We start from the raw sequence: 18979 nt of genomic DNA, 5'->3' as shown, positions 1-18979 counted from the left end.
GAGCAGGTGACCGGGAAACCTGGGCCAGGGTATCTGAGCAGAGCGCATGGGTGTTCCAGGCTACTCTGTGCCACTGGCTGCAGTCGGCCTTGTGAGTGGTGTTGCAGCAGCAGGCACTGGGCTCTGTGAACACACTGATGAGACCCCTTCCAGAGGCTGAAGGAGGTCAGAGCCGCCCCTTCTCAGGCACTGCAGGGACCTGTCCTGGCTCTGCTTGTGGCCACAAACACCTAAGAGAGAGCGACAACCAGGGAAGCCTGCTTCTGAGCCCTGAGGCTTCCCAGTTACCGATGCCCAGCCATTCTCATCCTGGCTCTGGAGAGACAGAGGCCCAGCCCCGCAGCCCCTGCTTTTAGACAGATGTCCCAGCAGGTCACACTCGCTCAGCCCCTTCCTTAGACAAGTGCCGGCAGCTCTCGGCAGTCTGGCAGCTCTCACCCCATCACCTCCATCCAGCCCTCAGCCAAGGCCAGCGGGGGCTTCACCACCTACTCTTACCTGGACCACAGCCACATCCCCTCACCTGCGCGCCCCTCCCTGGTCTTCTCTGCCCTGTGGCTCAAGGGCAGGAACGCTCCCTTGTGCACAAGCTCCCCACACAGCTCCAGACAGCCCGTGGCTTGGGCCCCTCCCTGCAGCCCCAATGACAGAGCTCAAATACCGCTGTTCTCTCCTGTGTCCAAGCTTTTGCACTCAGTCAGTCAGTAGCTCAGTCGTGTGTCCAAGTCTTTGCAACCCCAGGGACCGTAGCCCACCGGGCTCCTCCGTTCATGGGATTCTCCAGGCAAGAATACTGGAGTGGGTTGCCATTTCCTCCTCCAGGGGTCTTCCCAAGCCAAGGATAGAACCTGAGTCTCTTCAACTCCTGCACTAGCAGGCAGGTTCTTTACCCACTGAGCCACCTGGCAAGCTTTTGCATTTGCCCCAATTTTTCGATCTGGAAATGCTTTGCACGCATAAGACCCAAGTCCTTGGGGCCTCCTTCATGAAAACAGAATCCAAAAGATGCACCCAGGGTGGGCAAACAGCTGGTGTGTTGGCTACACCTGTGCCAACACCCTGGGGTCCCTTGTGCACCATCCACACAGCAGGACTTTGCGTGTGTGTGCGTGTGTGTTCGTGTATGTGTGTAGCCATCCACCAGTGTGTCTGCTTCCCAGCCTTGCAGAGGCAGGAGCACCATGCCCAGCGGGTCATCCCACAGACCCATGACTTTGCCAACACTCACAGGGGTAAGAAGGAGTCCAGAGCCCAGAAAGTGCAATGGGCCGGGGACACAAACCAAAGGGGAAGATATCTGAGGATGCCAGCTGAGCAGAGCAGGAGGGCCCTGGGGCCACAAGGGAACTGGGCTGAGTGGGTCAGAGCAGAAACAGGGCCAAAGGTTCAGAAGCCCACCCTGGGGGCTCTCACTGTTTCCTTTCGAGGATCTGAACTCAAGGCCCGGCTACAACTGATACCTGAGTGGCCCTGAGCAGCCACTTATCGTGCTGGCAAGGGCCTCCATTTCCTCACCTGTAGAGTGGGCTTGGAGATGCCTGCTTTGCATGACTGGGGGAGTCAAGCAAGATCGAGGGCAACACTTTGCAAACCCTCCAGTTCTCTGCAGAAGAGCAGGTGTTAATTGTGCAGCATCACGGATCTTCCCTTGCCTGGCATGTATGCAAAGCACCACACTCTCATTCACAAAGCACCACCCATCCACCTTCTCCTGTGAGCCCCATGGCACCCACCTGGGGCAGATTCCCACTCACCTCTCTTCTTACTGCCCCTCTCCTCCAGGCTCTACTGAAATCTCCAGCCAGCGGGGCAGGGGGGCAGGACTGAGGGCAGCTAAGCTGGCTTGACTCAGACCAGGAAGTCTCTCCACCCAAGCCTGGGGTCAGATGTCTCACACACACACACACACACACACACAGGGCCCTCCCCCTCCTTAGCACACTAGGAAGCTGCCCATTCCCAGGGCAACAGTCAACACAGACAGAAGCTCAGACACGACTGGGCTCCAACGCTCTCTGCAGCCTGGAGGGCCTGGTCCCCATTGGCCACTCTGAGCTCAGGATCCGGGGGGCCATAGAGCAGAACCCCTGCACAGCTCTCCTGGTGTGAATGCGGGAAAGCTCTCTGAGCTCAGGCAGGAGTCTCTCTCTCTCTCTCACACACACACTCTTACACACTTGCACCCATGGGAAGCCGCCCCACTCCTGGGCTCCAGAGAACTACATCAGCTGAGTACCGACTGCCTTCAACCAGGCCTCCAGCCTCAGTCCCGTCCACTGCCCCAGGAGGCCCTGTGGTGGGCAGGGGTCCCACGGGTGGCCCCCAGGCCCCGAAGGCCAAGCGGTCAGCCCTGGGGTCTGATGGTGTGCAGCGGGACCAGCTGTGGAGGGAGCTGCTGGAGGTCGAGAGGAGGAGCCAGCAGCGCTGGTGAGTGTCCTGCCCTGTCCCCGCCCCAGGGCCCCCCAGCCTAGCTCAGGGTCTAGGAAGCTTCTGGAGAAAGGGAGACCTGGGGGTGAGAGGGAGTAAGCCAGGTTAAGGGCACTGATAGAAAAGTGCTTGGGCCAAGGAACGAGAGCCTGGACCGGGGGAGGTGAGGGAGCCCAGCATGGGCCCACAGAGTAGGGCCACGTAGGCAGAAGGTGAGACCCCTCCGTGTCCATCCTGGAAGCCTGGCATCCCTTTGCAATAATCCTTCCAGCTGGAGCTCAAAGGATGAACTGCGAGGGTGGGAGCTGGGGAGGTCAGGAAGCCGTGGCAGCAGCCTGGGGAGGGGCGCTGGCCCTCTGACCCGGCAAAGGGCGTCCCTTCAGGCATCATTCAGTCCAGAAGTCCCAGAAGAGCCACCGCCATGCCAGGCCACCACAGGGGACAAGACAGGCCCAGGCCCGTCCCCATGGAGTCCTCACTCTCAGGACAAGGCAGCCAAAAAGCAACAGAGACACAGGCAAGAGCAACATGCAGCTGGTGTCAGGAGGGAACCAATGGAGCAGAATGGCGTCTTGCTTTTGTAGGGGCTCATGGAGGCCTGGCTGGGGAGGTGGCACTCAGGCTGGGACCCGAGTATGAGAAGGGCCATGGAAGAGTTTGGTGTATTAAAAAAAGCAACAACATAAAGACCATGCGTGTGGCTGGGGTGGTCAGGAAGGGGATAACAGCCTCAGGGTGGGGAGTAGGAGGAGGCAGCCGGGCAGTAACCCAAGTCCCAATAACTTTTTTTCGAATGTCATGGGACACCCTGGAGGGTCTTAAGCAAGAGGCTGACTGGAGCTAGTTTACAGTCTAAGTGACCAGTCTGGCTGCTGTGTCTGGAACACATTGAAGTGGTGGGGGAGGGGCAGCGGGGACAGGGCCAAGTGACATTTAAGAAACTGGCGACAGCCGGGCGAGTCCATGGTGGCCTGAGCTGGGGACCGGTGGGAGAATTCAAGCGAGATTTTGGTGGTAGAATTAGAATTGCTCACGGATGGATTGGAGTTGGAGAGATGGAGTGTGTGTGTGTTAGGGTACAGGGGACATTTACAAAGACAGGGTACCCCTGGTGCTGTGACTCTAGGTCATGGTGTTTGTGGTCTATGTGGATTGGGGCAGAGAAACCTTTTTTTCTTTTAAGTCTTGGAGAATTATTTGACTTTTTAAAAATAGATTAAAAATGAAACTGCCAGCACAGATAACGCCGTTCTTCTCAGTATCACTTCCCCACACCACCACCCACCTTCCTCTGCCGGATGCCCTGGAAGGTTACCAAGCTTTGTGGAAATGAAAGCTGGCTTTTCTTCACAAAAACCCAGCAGACCAACCCCCACCCCCACCTGTCCCCCGCCACACCCGACCCCACCCTGGCGGAGGCAGGGGATGAGATGGCTTCCGGTTTCCTGATCCACCTGCCACACCCTCTGCAATCAGACTTTCCTCTCTGTTGAAATGTTGATCCTTGGAGTTTGTTCCACTTAATGATTGTAGTTCCTCCATGATGTAATACACGCATTTGTGGCAGCAACTTATTCCCTTGAAATGGAGTGAAAGTGTTAGTCATGTAGTCATGTCCGACTCTGAGACCCCATGGACTGTAGCCCGTCAGGCCCCTCCGTCCGTGGGATTCTCCAGGCAAGAATCCTGGAGTGGGTTGCCATTTCCTCCTCCAGGGGATCTTCTTGACCCAGGGATTGAACCCGGGCCTCCTGTGTTGCAGGCAGATTCTTTACCATCTGAGTGACCCTGTTAAAATGATGGTGAAAACGTCGGAGGATCACACTGTCATCATGTTTTCCTTTCCAGGGCTCAGAACTGGAGTTTCCTGAAAGACTATGACCCCATGGTAAGACAAACCATGCTCCCATCTGAAATGCTTGCACTTGGAGTGTTTATTCATGCACCTCATGTTTACTGAGGACCTGCTGGGTGCTAGATGCTGGAATGTACAGAGATGAATAAAATGCAACCTTGTTTCCAGAAACCCTGGATTTGATGGGAAAGAAAATACTTCTTAGAGCATTTAGAAATGGATTTTCCCCAGTGTTCCTTGACTGCAGTGAGATGAACTCACTGGAACTGGTCGGTACCAGCTGCTGACATGTTTCTCTCGGTCCGACGGTGTCAGCAAGATAGAGTGAGGTGAGGTTGGCCCCACAGAGAGGATGAGTCTAAGTGAACACATTTGTAAACAAATTCCCTGCATCTAATATCACCAGCTCGAATCCATCCTCCATGTGGCTACCAGAGTGACTTTTCTAAACTGCAAAACTCTCTCTCTCTCCCTGGTTTAAAATCCTTCCATAAATCTGCATTTTCCAAGACGGTTTTGGTTTACAACACTTGCCACGATCCAGCCCTGCCTCCTCCCCTTCCTTGCTCACTCCACACTCTTTTATGCCCTTCCCACTTCATTAGACTAATGGCCTCCTATTCATCCTTCAAGGCCCCACCCAAGAGGCCCCTTCCTGGCAAGCATGGCCAGATCACCATATTCTTCACTCCCCAGCACATCTCACCCATTCCTTGGGTACATCGTGCAATGAGCAATCTTACCTGGCCATGGGCTCCCTCAGAGAAAGGACAAAGATGGCTTCATTGCTGAACACACACCCCCAGCTATTCTTTACCCCCCAGCACCCAATAACTATTTCGTGCTCAGTTCATGTTAGAGCAATGAGCAAATGAAGAATGATCTGGCTGATAGAAGCATGGTCAGAGAACCAAACTGGAAACTGAACAGTGTAACCAGCCAACCAAGGTGGTGGCCACACTGACACAGCGGCCCCTGTGGGTTTTAGGGATGGTTTGACAACTGTAAGACTAGACTTGTGGGGCTGCTTTTGGTCCTTAGATGGAAGATTTAGCTCACAGGATCTGAATTCCAACCTGGAGCCCCTGATTCGGGCTCCCGGGCTGCAGAGTCTCTTCCTGCCCAGGGCTGTGTATCAGCAACCTGACCCCTGAGACCTGTGCCCTGCCCAGAAACCCCACACCGTGGGGCCACCTCCACACAGACTTTCCCAGGTGAGAGCTGGGATCCTGTTTCTTAAAAACTGGTCCTGTCACTTCGATTTGACACAGAGCAGCACAAAGTTAACCATAAACAAGGACAGGGAAGGCTTATCAGATTAGTCATAATCCAGACGTTTACTCAACACATCCATCAGTTTACAGAAGGCACCAGGTAGCATGTTCAGGAGCACCCCTCCTAAGACCCCTCAAACTGGAAACAAGCCCAAATGCCCCCATAGCAGAATAGATAAGTGACCTGTGGAGTATTCATACAACCACACTGCGGAATACTGTGTAACATGGAGAACGAAGGAGCCACAGCCACACACGGGAACACGGGGGAATCTCACATCACGTAGTGAGAGAAAGGGGCCGGAGGGCAGAGACAGGATCCCTTTACGGTAAAGTTCAGAACCAGGCAAGCCAGCTCCTGGTGTTAAGAGGTCGAGATCAGGTCCCCTTGGAGGTGGAGACAGTGACTGAGGGTTAAATGTAGGCGTCTGAGGCAGATGGGGTTGTTTCCTGTTGGGGGGCAGGGGGAGTTGGGGGGCTGGGTTGAGCTGGGACTTGGGTACTTGTGTGTGTGTTGCCCAGGGAAAGGGGCTTCGTTTTCATTCCGTAACTGCTTCCAAGCTGATAAGGTGCGTCGTCCCTAAATTGGTGAGGCAACATAATTCTCCTAAAAGAAAAGGGGGGAATGAGAAGGTAACAGGCAGGAGGGCTAGGGGTCTCCAAATGGAGGAAACAGGCTGCAAAGTCAGACATTTTTTCTCTCTCTCTTAAGCGGCAGGAAGCGTCAGATTTTTGGCTTCCCTGGTAGCTCAGTTGGTAAAGAATCCACTGGCAATGCAGGAGACCCCGGTTCAATTCCTTGGTCGGGAAGATCCGCTAGGGAAGGGATAGGCTACCCACTCTGGTATTCTTGGGCTTCCCTTGTGGCTCAGGTGGTAAAGAATCCGCTTGCAATGCAGGAGACCTGGGTTCTATCCCTGGGTTGGAAAGATCCCCTGGAGAAGGGAAAGGCTTACCCCCTCCAGTATTCTAGCCTGGAGAAGTCCATGGACTGTATAGTCCATGGGATTGCAAAGAGACACGACTGAGTGACTTTAAATATAAATGTAATGTGTGTGTTAAAGTAAAAATTGACCAAAGAAATAAAACCAACCCATGGTACTCCCACCACGAATAGGGCAGCTTCTTCAGCCAGGACAATGGAGAAAGAGTTAAATGTGGTACCTCCCTCGGCCATTGCAGGTCAAGCAACCCAGTGAAGAGGTCTGGGAAGGGAAGCCGCTGGGTAGGCAGCCCTAGGGGTGAGAAGGATGAAGAGGGCGTCTGTCTGGGCTGGAGAGTTGAGTTTTGATCCAGAGCAGGGTCTGGGGTCAGGCCCCCAGAGGATGCTTCCTGCAGAGGTCACCTGCCCCTCCCCCTTCTCCTCCTTGCTCAGTCCTCTCCAGTTGTCTTCCCCCAGCAGACGACCCTCACTGTCCCCCTGTCCTCAGGGCAACAAGAAGGAGCCCGTGAAGCTGCCAGACCATGTGCCTCGCTTCTCTGACACTGTCCCCAATTCCACGAACCGGGCCGTGGGCAGCCGGGTGGACACGCCTCTGGGGAAAACCCTCATCGGCCTTGACTTCTTCTTCGTGGAAGGAGCCCGGAAGAAGAAGCTGGAAGAGGAGCTGCAGCCCATCTAAGAGGAGGGCCGGGCGGACACTGCTTGGGAGCCATCGCCAGAGCCTCAGACAGCATCCCACACAAGCTGGGGTTTAGTATCTCTGAGCCCCACACGAGGTCAAGAGGGCTCCTGGCTCATCGTCACACCTGAGAAGGACAGGATTCGAGGGCTTGCCCAAGGCCATGTAACCAGCGATGGTGGGGCTTTCCTAGGGGTCACGGCCCACGAGAGGGGGCCATGTACATGGTCAGGAGCGCTGACCACACCTGCAGCCTTGGGCAGGTCACTGGAGCCTTCAGGCCATTTCCCCACCTGTGATGTGGTGTTTCCATTGCTGCTGTAACAGGTGACCACAAACTGAGGGTCTCAAAACCACACATGCATGTTATCTTGCAATCCTGAAGATAGAAATCCAAAGCAGCTCTTGCTGGACTAACTAAACTGAAGGCGTTGGTAGGGCCACATTCCTTTCTGGAGGCTGGAGGAATCTGATGCCTGACCTCTTCCAGCTTCCGGAAGCTGTTCAAACTCCTTGGCCCTTGGCTCCTTCACCCTCAAGGGCAGAAATGTTGTTGTTTTTTGGTTGCTCGTCATGTCCAACTGTTTGTGACCCCATAGATTGCGGCACACCAGGCTTCCCTGTCCTTTATCACCTTCCGGAGTTTGCTCAAAGTCATGTCCTTTGAGTCAGTGATGCCAGCCAACCATCTCATTCATCCTCTGTCACCCCCTTCTCTTCCTGCCCTCAATCTTTCCCAGCATCAGGATCTTTTCCAATGAGTTGGCTCTTCGAACCAACGTGGCCAAAGTTTTGGAGCTTCAGCTTCAGCATCGGTCCTTCCAGTGAATATCCAGGGTTGAGTTCCTTTAGGATTGACTGGTTTTATCTCCTGGTATCTTCAAATCTCTCTCTCTCTCTACCTTCCTCCCCTATCTTTTAAGGACCCTGTGACTACACTTACCCACCCTGGACGACTGGGATAATCTCTCCAGCTCACAGTCCTTAATTTAATCACACCTACAAAATCCCTTTTTCATGCAGGGTCCCAGGGTGTAGGACATGGACATCTTTGGGGAGCCAGTTTTCTGCTACCACATATAGGGATAAAATGGTTGATTTTGTCAGATTGTTGGGAGGGTTCAATGAATTACCCTGTGTGATTGTTTACAGCAGTGCCTGCAACACAGCGGGAGGGTGTATTTGCCACAGATGCCCCTCTATAGGGAGGGCGAGCACCGTCCTAATACTGTCACCCGGGAAGACGTGGGTCCTCAGACAGAAGCTGCCGCGAGGGTCGGCTCTCCAGTCGGCGTCTCCATCTCTTTCGTTACCCATGTCATGGGCAGGGCGGCCAGGGTGAAGCTGGAGTGAGGGGAGCCTGCCTACAGTGGATCCCAGTTGAAACGGTGCCGGCCACCCCAGGGAGCCCGTGACCAGGATCCATCCTCTGTGCTGCGGGGCAGACAGGGAGGCACCTGGCCTGGGCTCGGGCCGGAAAGGGGGGCAGGATTGCCTGGGGTCCAGGCGATGCTCACGTGGCCAGGGCTGGCCCAGGGTCTGGAAGGAAGGGCCACTCCCTGAGTGCTGATCTCCTGTGCCTCCCAAGAGCAGTGTCAGTGGCCCGTGTCCACTTTATGAAGGACGGTCTGGGCCACTCATGTCCAGGCAAAAATTGCAGTTAGGGCTTCTTTCCTCTTTTTGGTTAAAAAACAATGGTTTAGGGACTTCCCTGGTGGCCCAGTGGTTAAGACGCTAAGCTTCCATCCCCTGGGACATGAGTTTGATCCCTGTTTGGGGAACTAAGATCCCACATGCCACATAATGCAGCCAAAAATATAAAATAATAAAGGTATATTTTAAGCAAACAAGCCAATGGGTTAGTCCTGCTCTTCCTCTCGGTCATGTAGCTTGGGCTGGATTTTCCCTCGCGGTGCAGATGTAGCCTTGAGACAAAGCCGCGGCCCAGGGACCAGGAGCAAAACAGCTGGTGGTCTTGTCTCCACAGCTGAGGAGGAGAGAGGCCTTGGAGGAGGCGAGAGGGGGTACATAGGTGGGAGGGGCTTGTGAGGGACGCGTGTGTGTGTGTGTGTGTGTGTGTGTGGAGCAGAAGTAAACAAACAGAAAGAGCCATCATCCACATTTCCAGTGGGAAGCATTTAAATTTATTCCTTCGTTTCTTCCTCTTGTGTGTGTGCTAAGTTGCTTCAGTCCTGACTCTGTGCAACCCTATGGACTATAGACCACCAGGCTCCTCTGGCCACAGGATTCTCCAGGCAAGAATACTGGAGTGGGTTGCCATGCCCTCCTCCAGAGGATCTTCCCAACCCAGGGATGGAACCCAGGTCTTCTGCACTGCAGGAGCCACCAGGGCAGACTTTGCTTCTCATAACAACCCCCAAAAGTTAGCAGGCAGGGAGGTTATATTCACGAGAGGCTAAAATCCCAAAACTCTGGAGACAAAGCCCAGCTCTCTGGGCTTTCTGCTGTGTCTTTTGCAGGAGCCCAGGCACCGCCTCCTGAAGAGAGAGGAAAATGGACCAGGGGAGAGAATGGCCACTTTTTCTGACACTTTCATGGGCTTTTTTCAGTTTCACAGCTAACCTTAAATGTCACTGTCATTTACGTGTTTGGAGTCCTTTACTCCTCTCAGCAAACTTCAGTATCATTATGCCCTAAGGTGGAGAAAACTGAAGCACAGAGAGGTTAAGTCACTTGCCCAACAGCACACAGCTGCCTACTTCCAGAGACTGACTATTGGCCTGAGACTACACTCATTCACTGTACAAGTCTGGACCTCCGTAATCCTCCAAAACTTGAGTCCCCAGTATTTAGCAAAATTTAGACCTCTTCTGCTCAAGGACAGTCTTTGGGTCCTTGGAAAAGGGGGACTGTTTCCCAACCTGCAGGATCCTCCATCACCACCAAGAATAGGTCTTCGGTGTTATCAGGGGTTACTCAGGACACCCACTTCACTGCCAACCCTTGACCCCTGCAGAGTGTAATGGAACAAACCAGGCCTGATTCTGGAATGAGACAAGGTCACCCACAACAGGACACAGCCCTCTGCACTTGGAGGCTGCAGCCATCTTTTTCAGAATCTGAGACAAAACCGGGTTCCCTGTCCAATGTGAGGTAAAGCGCCTGGACAAAAGTCAGAGGTCAGTACAGTCAGGGTCAAGGTCACATCAAGGTAGCATCACAGGACAGCCAAGTGTACCCAACTGGGACTGGGCTGGTCAAAGACAGCTGTTGGTGGCTCCTTAAAGACTCGATCTGCATTTTCACTATAAGCAAGCTCCATTTTACGTTTATGCCCAGAAAACAAAAACAAAAAAGCTATTTCCATTAGAGAGAGTATGTCAAAGAAAGAGGCATTCTGAGAACTCCCAGGAAATGAGAGTAATCAAAGTTAAATAAGATGCAGGTGGTTGAGCCCCTGAAGACTGGCGGGACCCTAGGGGAGCATCTCTGTCTGCCCTGGGCAGGGGGCGGGGGCTCGGGCTCACCCTACCTCACCACTTCCCTGGAGCACAGTCACCGACAGAAGTGAGGTGTATTGGGCACAGAGTCTGTGCTGGCCCACTACCCAAACCATCTCCTTTGTAAGTATTATTGCCATCTTCTCCCAAGTTGGAAATTAAGCCAAGGACTTTTTTCACCCTGGCCCAGTCCTACACCACACAGCGTCCTCCTCTGCAGGGCTCAGTTGGGCGGGGGAGGCGGGGGGCCATATTCCTAGGACATCCCCAGCTCAGGGCTCCTCTGAGCTCTGAGCCTTCTGTGAGCCCTGAATCTCCCAGTTTCCAGGGGACCTTTACGGAGTTGGTACAGCAGTGCAGGGGGGACACACCAGCCCGTTTCTTGCTCACAGGTCCACATGGAGCTGACATCACGGGACCCATGGGGGTGGAGGCTCACCCAGGGAGCACTCCCGCCTGCCTCATATAACCTGAGGGGAACTGGAGAATCACCAGGCTCCCTTCAAGACTTCAAGGTCATAAAAGACAAAGGAAGTCTGAGGACATGGCCCAGATCAGGGTGACCAGATCCCGAGTCAAACAAAAGCAGTTCTAAAGGACGTCTTGAGACTAAGTATTAGATAATGGACTAAATATCAGATAATATGGACTAAAGATTAGATATCAGCTTAAATTTGCACAAGGTGATAATTATACCTGGATATGTAGATGAAATCCTTGTTCTTACAAGATATATGTTATTTAGGGGTAAAGCATCATGGGTTCAATTCAGTCACTCAGTTGTGACCCATTCTTTGTGACACCATGTACTACAACACACCAGGCCTCCCTGTCCATCACCAACTCCTGGAGTTTACTCAAACTCATGTCCATTGAGTCGTTGATGCTATCCAACCATCTCATCCTCTGTCATCCCCTTCTCGTCCTGCCTTCAATCTTTCCCAGCAACAGGGTCTTTTCAAATGGGTCAGTTCTTCACATCAGGTGGCCAAAGTATTGGAGTTTAAGCTTCAGCATCAGTCCTTCCAATGAACATTCAGGGTTGATTTCCTTTAGGATGGACTAGTTGGATCTCCTTGCAGTCCAAGGGACTCTCAAGGGTCTTCTCCAACACCACAGTTCAAAGCATCAATTCTTTGGCACTCAGCTTTCTTTATAGTCCAACTCTCACATCCATACATGACAACTGGAAAAACCATAGCTTTGACTAGATGGACCTTTGTTGACAAAGTTATGAAGCATCATGTCTGTAACTAACTTGTAAATGGTTTAACAACAATAAAAATGTGGGTGGTCTGTAGGCGAGTGATGGATAAAGCAAAGGTGGATGAAAGTGGTAACAACTGATAAACTTAAGAGCATGTGAGTGTTCACTGAACTATTCTTGCAAGCTTTCTACAGGCTTGGGGACCTTCTAAATGCACGTATGAGAGGAATGGCCCCTGAGCTGATGATTCGCCTACTGATGAGATGGACTGAAAACGGAGTCACTCAGTGCTTGATGCCAATGTTCCCTGGAAGGTATTTCCAGCCAGCTTCAGTCAGGGAGCTGCCTGGCTCCACTCAGCTGTGGCCTGGGGAGTGGGGTCAGGTTCATGTGACAGGCTGGGTAACTGTGCGGACAGGAAAGAGCAGACTTCTTCCAGATGGGAACACTATTATGGGCTGCAGAGATATCCCAGTGGGTGTGCATGGAAGAACACCCCCCACACCCTCCTGAGGACACAGAGAAGCCCCTAAGATCAGCCATCATGCTCATGGGATGTCCCAGCTGGGACGTGTGTGGCCTTTAGGATCCACACCTGACTCCACCCAGGGCCGCCCTCCTCCACAGCTCCAGGAGCAAAGCCAGCGTCCACAAATCCCCAAAACATTTTCCTAGTTTGCACATGGTAGGGAACTACCATATTTTGAGCGCCAACTGTGTCCCTCTCGTTAACCTTACGAGGCAGGTATGGTTGTTACTGTTGATACTGGTTCAGTTGCTAAGTTGTGTCCAATTCTTTCGCAACCCCATGGACTGTAACTCACTAGGCTCCTCGATCTATGAGATTCTCCAGGCAAGAATACTGGAGTGGGTTGCTGTTTCCTTCTCCAAAGGATCTTCCCGACCCAGGGATTGAACACTTGTGTCCTGTGTCTCCTGCATTGGCAGGTAGGTTCTTTACTACTGAGCTACTGGGAAGCCCTCGGGTATGGTGATCCCCATTTTAAAATGAAGAAATTGAGACCAAGGAAAACCAAGGGCTGGCCCAAGATCATACAGCCTGTAAAGGCCAGGCTGGGAGGACAGTGGAGGCTGACAAAACACCCAAGTCCTGTCTCGCACATCCCAGGTTTCAGAGACGTCCCTGGGGCAGCCAGCACTCACAGAACAGCAGGGATGGGCTAGGCCCCAGGTTGGAGCAGCTCTCCTACGGCTGGTCCTGGGGCAAAATGACAGAGTCTAAGATGGAGGGAAAAGAAGGAGCCTGGGCCACGTGCCAGGGCAGGAACTCCCAGCCAAGACCACCCCAAAATGGGAACAGCCTCCTTGCTTCCAGGGATAAGTGGAACGACTTAATGAAAGTCAGGCACCGGGGCACACAGCAGGCACTCGGCAGATTCCAGACACATCTATCGCTGTCACTGCTGCTGTGGATCATCAGCCTTTGATGCTCGCAGGAAAGCTCTTCACTTCAAAATAAACAAATGGGACCTAATCAAACTTTATAAGCTTTTGAACAGTGAAGGAAATCATAACAAAACAAAAAGACAACGTACTGATTGGGAGAAAATGTTTGCAAATGATGCGACTGACAAGGCTCTACTTCCAAAACATGCAAATAGCTCATACAACTCAGCATCAAAAAAAAAAAAAAACCAAACCACTCAATCAAAATACATGGGCCAAAGGCCTAAACAGACATTTCTTCAAAGAAGACACACAGGTGGTCAAAAAAGGACATGAAAAGGTGCTCAACATTGCTAATTACAGTATCGGAGAAATGTAAATCAAAACTACAGTCATTTCACACCGATCAAATGACCATCATCAAAAACTTCACAAATAATAAATGCTAGAGAAGGTGTGGAGAAAATGGAACCCTTTTACATTGCTGGTGGGAATGTAAATTTGTACAGCCACTATGGAGAACATTATGGACTTTCCTTAAAAAACTAAAATATATCCTACTTCTGGGCATACATCTGGAAAAGATGAAAACTCTAATTTGAAAAGATACATGTACATGTTCAAGGCAGCACTGTTTACAACAGCAAAGACAGGGAAGCAACCTAAATGTCCATTGACAGATGGGTGGATAAAGGAGATGTGAGAGAGATATATATATAATGGGATATTCCTCAGCCATAAGGAAGAATGAAACGATGCCAACTGCAGCAACATGGATGAACCTGGAGACGATCACACTACATGAAGCAAGTCAGACAGACAAGGACACATATTTGATGATATTACTAATGTGTGGAATCTTAAAAAGAGTATAAATGAACTTATTTACAAAACAAAAACAGACTCACAGACATAGGGGAGAAAACTATGGTTCCCAGAGGGGAAGGATGGGAGGGAGGGATATATTAAGAGTATGGGATTAAGAAAAAGACAGTATTGCATGTGAAATAGATAAACAGTAAAGAATTACTGTATAACACAGGGAACTATACTCAGTAATTTATAATTTTTAATGGAAAAGAATCAAAATATATTTGTATATGAATCACTTCGATATACCCCTGAAACTAATCATATCAGATCAGGTCAGTTGCTCAGTCGTGTCCGACTCTTTGCGACCCCATGAATCGCAGCACACCAGGCCTCCCTGTCCATCATCAACTCCCGGAGTTCATCCAAACTCATGTCCATCGAGTCGGTGATGCCATTCAACCATCTCATCCTCTGTCATCCCCTTCTCCTCCTGCCCTCAATCCCTCCCAGCATCAGAGTCTTTTCCACTGAGTCAACTCTTCACAGAAGGTGGCCAAAGTATTGCAGTTTCAGCTTTAGCATCAGACCTTCCAAAGAATACCTAGGACTGATCTCCTTTAGGATGGACTGGTTGGATCTCCTTGCAGTCCAGGGGACTCTCAAGAGTCTTCTCCAACACCACAGTACAAAAGCATCAATTCTTCGGTGCTCAGCTTTCTTCACAGTCCAACTCTCACATCCATACATGACCACTGGAAAAACCATAGCCTTGACTAGACGGACCTTTGTTGGCAAAATAATGTCTCTGCCTTTGAATATGCTATCTAGGTTGGTCATAACTTTCCTTCCAAGGAGTAAGCGTCTTTTAATTTCATGGCTGCAATCACCATCTGCAGTGATTTTGGAGCCCCCAAAATAAAAGTCTGACACTGTTTCCACTGTTTCCCCATCGAGTGAAGAGGAACTAAAAAGCCTCTTGATGAAAGTGAAAGAGGAGAGTGAAAAAGTTGGCTTAAAGCTCAACATTCAGAAAACTAAGATCGTGGCATCTGGTCCCTGAAACTAATACAATATTGTAAGTCAACGATACTTCAATAAGATTTTTTAATTAATTAATTTTAATTGGAGGCTAATTACTTTACAATATTGTGGTGGGTTTTTGCCATACACTGACACGAATCAGCCATGGGTGTCCATGTGTCCCCCATCCTGAACCCCCCTCCCACCTCTCCCCATCCGATCCCTCTGGTTGTCCCAGTGCACCGGCTGTCAGTGCCGTTTCATGCATTGAACTTGGACTGTCGATCTATTTCACATATGATAATATACATGTTTCAGTGCTAGTCTCTCAAATCATCCCACCCTCGCCTTTTCCCACAGAGTCCAAAAGTCTGTTCTTTATATCTGTGTCTCTTTTGCTGTCTCACATATAGGGTCATCGTTACCATCTGTCTAAATTCCATATATATGCGTTAATATACTGTATTGGTGCTTTTCTTTCTGACTTACTTCACTCTGTATAATAGGCTCCAGTTTCATCCACCTCATTAGAACTCATTCAAATGTATTCTTTTTAATGGCTGAGTAACATTCCATTGTGTATATGTACCACAGCGTTCTCATCCGTTCATCTGCCAATGGACATCTAGGTTGCTTCCATGTCCTGGCTATTAAAAACAGTGCTGCGATGAACATTGGGGTACACGTGTCTCTTTCAATTCTGGTTTCCTAGGTGTGTATGCTCAGCAGTGGGACTGCTGGGTCATATGGCAGTTCTATTTCCAGTTTTTTAGGGAATCTCCACGCTGTCCTCCATTCAATAAGATTTTTTAAAAGGAATTTCTTTGCTTCCCTATTTTACTCTTCCCACATGACGTAACTGTCCACTGACTAACAGTCTATCCAGGGTGGAGGCCAGGGCTATCCCCGTGGCACGTGCCAAAGCAGGAACTGCTCGCACAAAAGCATGGGATCTGAGCATGAGCTGGTTTATTGAAACCATGGGGGACACTTAGTCAACTGTCTAGATTCTCTTTGCAAGTGAAATCTGAAAGTATACCTCAACATAACTGAGACTGCATCCCGGATCCAGGGTGAGCACGCGTGCCCCTCCCCACCGCCTCTCTCTCCTCCAGAGCCAGCTTCTCCTCCCTGGCCCGTGACCAGGCACCCTTATGCCCTCTTTCCTCCACTGCGCTCAGCTGCTCACAGGAGACAGCCCAGAACTGAAGAACTGCAGGTCCGTGGCCAAGTACAGCCGGTTCCGGGTGTTCAGAGCAGCAGAGGATTTCAGAAGAACAGAGAGAGAGAGGTTATGGAGAGCAGGGAGCGCTCTTGGCCCTGAGATGATTAACGACAGCATCGTGAGGTGATGGCGGGCTACTCCTCGCTGTCTCCGCCACACTTCCTGTGCTTAGTCCCCAGGGCCAGCCCTTCACCCTCTCTTGCCCACGCCCCGTGTCCCCGGCCCTCTCCAGCTGCCTCTGTCTGCTTTCCGGCCACTTCCTCAGCCCTGGGAGCGCTGCAGTCTGGTCGGAGCACCAGAGCCCCGAGAGCTCACAGGAAGGAGACGAGAAGCCAGGACCGACCTGGCCAGGACTTCAGATGGAAGTCCCCCTGAGACATCGGGGACCTCAGCCCTCAACCTCCAGCTTTGATACCTAAACACATCAGACAACAAACAGCTTCCACTAGATTTGCCCTCCGTGATTCCCACTGCTCCCCAGCACCCACTAGGGAATAACAAACAGAAACTGTCTTTTGTCCAAGGCCCTCGAGGTCCTGGTGGCACTGCCCAGTGGTCACTGTGTCGCAGGCTAAGACCCTGACCATGAGAGCCAAGAGAGGCAGGAAGGGGGCTGGATGTGACACCCTGGCCGTCAGGCTTCTCAAGGGCAGTGGAGAGCAGAAGGCAAAGCCCAGGACCCTTCTGGAAGCTCAGAGATGCAGTGGCGGGTCCTTCAGGGTCAGCTGGGCCGGCTTCTGTGGGGGTCAGTCCCCAGCGCCCTGACTGGGCGGCCCTCCTGGTCACCAGGAGTGACAAGGTCTCCACCAGGACAGCAGTGGAGGTGGCCGCGGCCACTCCCCTCCCAGGGCCATGACATTCTGGAAGCTGTTCCTGAGGGCCTCCTCATACCTGCTCACCCTCCCATTGAAGGTGGGAGGAGAAGGGGATGACAGAGGATGAGATGGTTGGATGGTACCATTGACTCAATAGAGATGAGTTTGAGTAAACTCTGGGAGTTGGTGATGGACAGAGAGGCCTGGCATGCTGCAGTCCATGGGGTCGCGAAGAGTTGGACATGACTGAGCGACTGAACTGAAGGAGGCAGATTCTGTCCCCTGGAGGGGGAAATGGCTCTCCACTCTGTATTCTTGCTTGGAGAATCCCATGGACGGAGGAGTCTGGGGGGCTCCAGTCCACGGGGTCTCAAAGAGTCGGACACAACTGGATGACTAACACTGCTACCACTACTACAGATTCTGTGGTCTGCAGTAGAGCCCTCATTGACACACTCTTCTTGGCAGAGAACTTCTGGACCCTCCAAAGTTCCAGAAGTTACAAAATTCCAAAGTTCGTCATCTCCCAGGACCTTGTCTTGGTGGCTCACGGGACTCATTTGAATTTGCTACCAGATCCCCTGGAGAAGGGATAGACTACCCACTCCAGTATTCTTGGGCTTTCCTGTGGCTCAGCTCGTAAAGAATCCGCCTGCAATGCAGGAGACCTGGGTTCGATCCCTGGGTTGGGAAGATCCCCTGGAGAAGGGAACAGCTATCCACTCCAGTGTTCTGGCCTGGAGAATTCCATGGACTGTATAGTCCACGGGGTCACAAAGAGTCAAACATGACTTTCACTTCAGCCTGCCATCTTCTTGGTCACCTGGCTCCCGAATAAAGTCCCTTCCTCGTCCCAACACTTGATCTCGGATTGATTGGCCTATCCCACGGTGAGCAGAGTAAGCTTGGACTTGGTAACATATACATGTAACATATACATATCAATAAAATGTATGTGGGTATATACAGAGCGTGTATGAACATCTACATGTTTCTATCATGGACTGAATTGTGTTCTCTCAAAACTCACGTGTCGAAGCCCCAACCCAAACTGTCATAAAACTTGGAGATAAGACCTTTAAAGAGGTAATCCAGGTTAAGTGAGTTCCTAAGGGTGGAGCCTGAAGCCAATAGGACTGGTGTCCTTATAAGAAGAGACACCAGGGATGTGCATACAGAGGAAAGAGAAGGCAGTTGTCTACAAGCCAAGGAGAGAGGCATCCTCAGAAACCAATCCTGCTGGTACCTTGGACTTCCAGCCTCTAGAAGTGTGAAAAAATAATTTCTTGTTGTTTAACCGCCCCCCCCCCCCCAGTGTGTGGTAGTTTGTTAATGCTGCTCAAGCAGACAAATACAACACACACACACACACACACACACACACACACACACACACACACTCCTGAGAGGGCAGAGACAATGACATCTCAAGAGCAATAAGCACATCTAGTCCTAGTGAGACAGGCTGGGACCTGGGACTCTTTACCTCAATAGTTCTACCAGGACAAATGTCTCCTCCAGCAACAAAATACAAAGAAACGATAAGGGACTAAAAATAATTGCATACTTGGGCAGCTGGGGCAAAGTATGAGTAATTAGATACAACAAGGCCAAAACTCAACTGTCACTTCTGAGGTGCTGCGAGCAAAAGCAGGGTACCATGCCTGATTCCTGTCCACAGCAATACCAGTGGGGTGGACAGACCACCTAAGCCACCACTCAGGCTCAACCCAAGACCCAGGAAAGCCTTGCGTGAATGTCTCCTCCGCCCTCTTATCGATTTCTGTTGAGCAAAGTGTTCAAGAGCCCAGATCAATAACACCAGGACTAAATCTAGTCGGGGACTTAGGTTC

At 51.3% G+C, this 18979-nt stretch overlaps 1 protein-coding gene across 1 annotated transcript; it reads left to right on the top strand.

Moving 5' to 3' along the window:
• Positions 1-1961: 1961 nt before the first annotated feature.
• On the top strand, positions 1962-9028 carry C11H2orf50 (chromosome 11 C2orf50 homolog). The gene is made up of 3 exons (XM_061433312.1): positions 1962-2427; positions 4276-4315; positions 6987-9028. Exons 1-3 carry the CDS (start codon positions 2186-2188, stop codon positions 7176-7178), a joined length of 474 nt encoding a protein of 157 aa, XP_061289296.1. The 5' UTR covers positions 1962-2185; the 3' UTR covers positions 7179-9028.
• The last annotated feature ends 9951 nt before the right edge of the window (positions 9029-18979 follow it).

The sequence above is a fragment of the Bos javanicus genome, chromosome 11 (assembly GCF_032452875.1).
Source record: "Bos javanicus breed banteng chromosome 11, ARS-OSU_banteng_1.0, whole genome shotgun sequence".
NCBI classification, from domain to species: Eukaryota; Metazoa; Chordata; class Mammalia; order Artiodactyla; family Bovidae; genus Bos; species Bos javanicus.
Note: the sequence above shows the minus strand (reverse complement) of the source record. Positions and strands in the feature narration are given on the sequence as shown.

Bases quoted from the DNA above. Each gene is read 5' to 3' on its own strand.
- C11H2orf50 (XM_061433312.1), top strand. From the start codon at position 2,186: ATGGGAAGCCGCCCCACTCCTGGGCTCCAGAGAACTACATCAGCTGAG. The intron at 2,428-4,275 runs GTGAGTGTCCTG...TTTCCTTTCCAG, and splicing joins AGGAGGAGCCAGCAGCGCTG to GGCTCAGAACTGGAGTTTCC. The intron at 4,316-6,986 runs GTAAGACAAACC...CCCTGTCCTCAG, and splicing joins TGAAAGACTATGACCCCATG to GGCAACAAGAAGGAGCCCGT.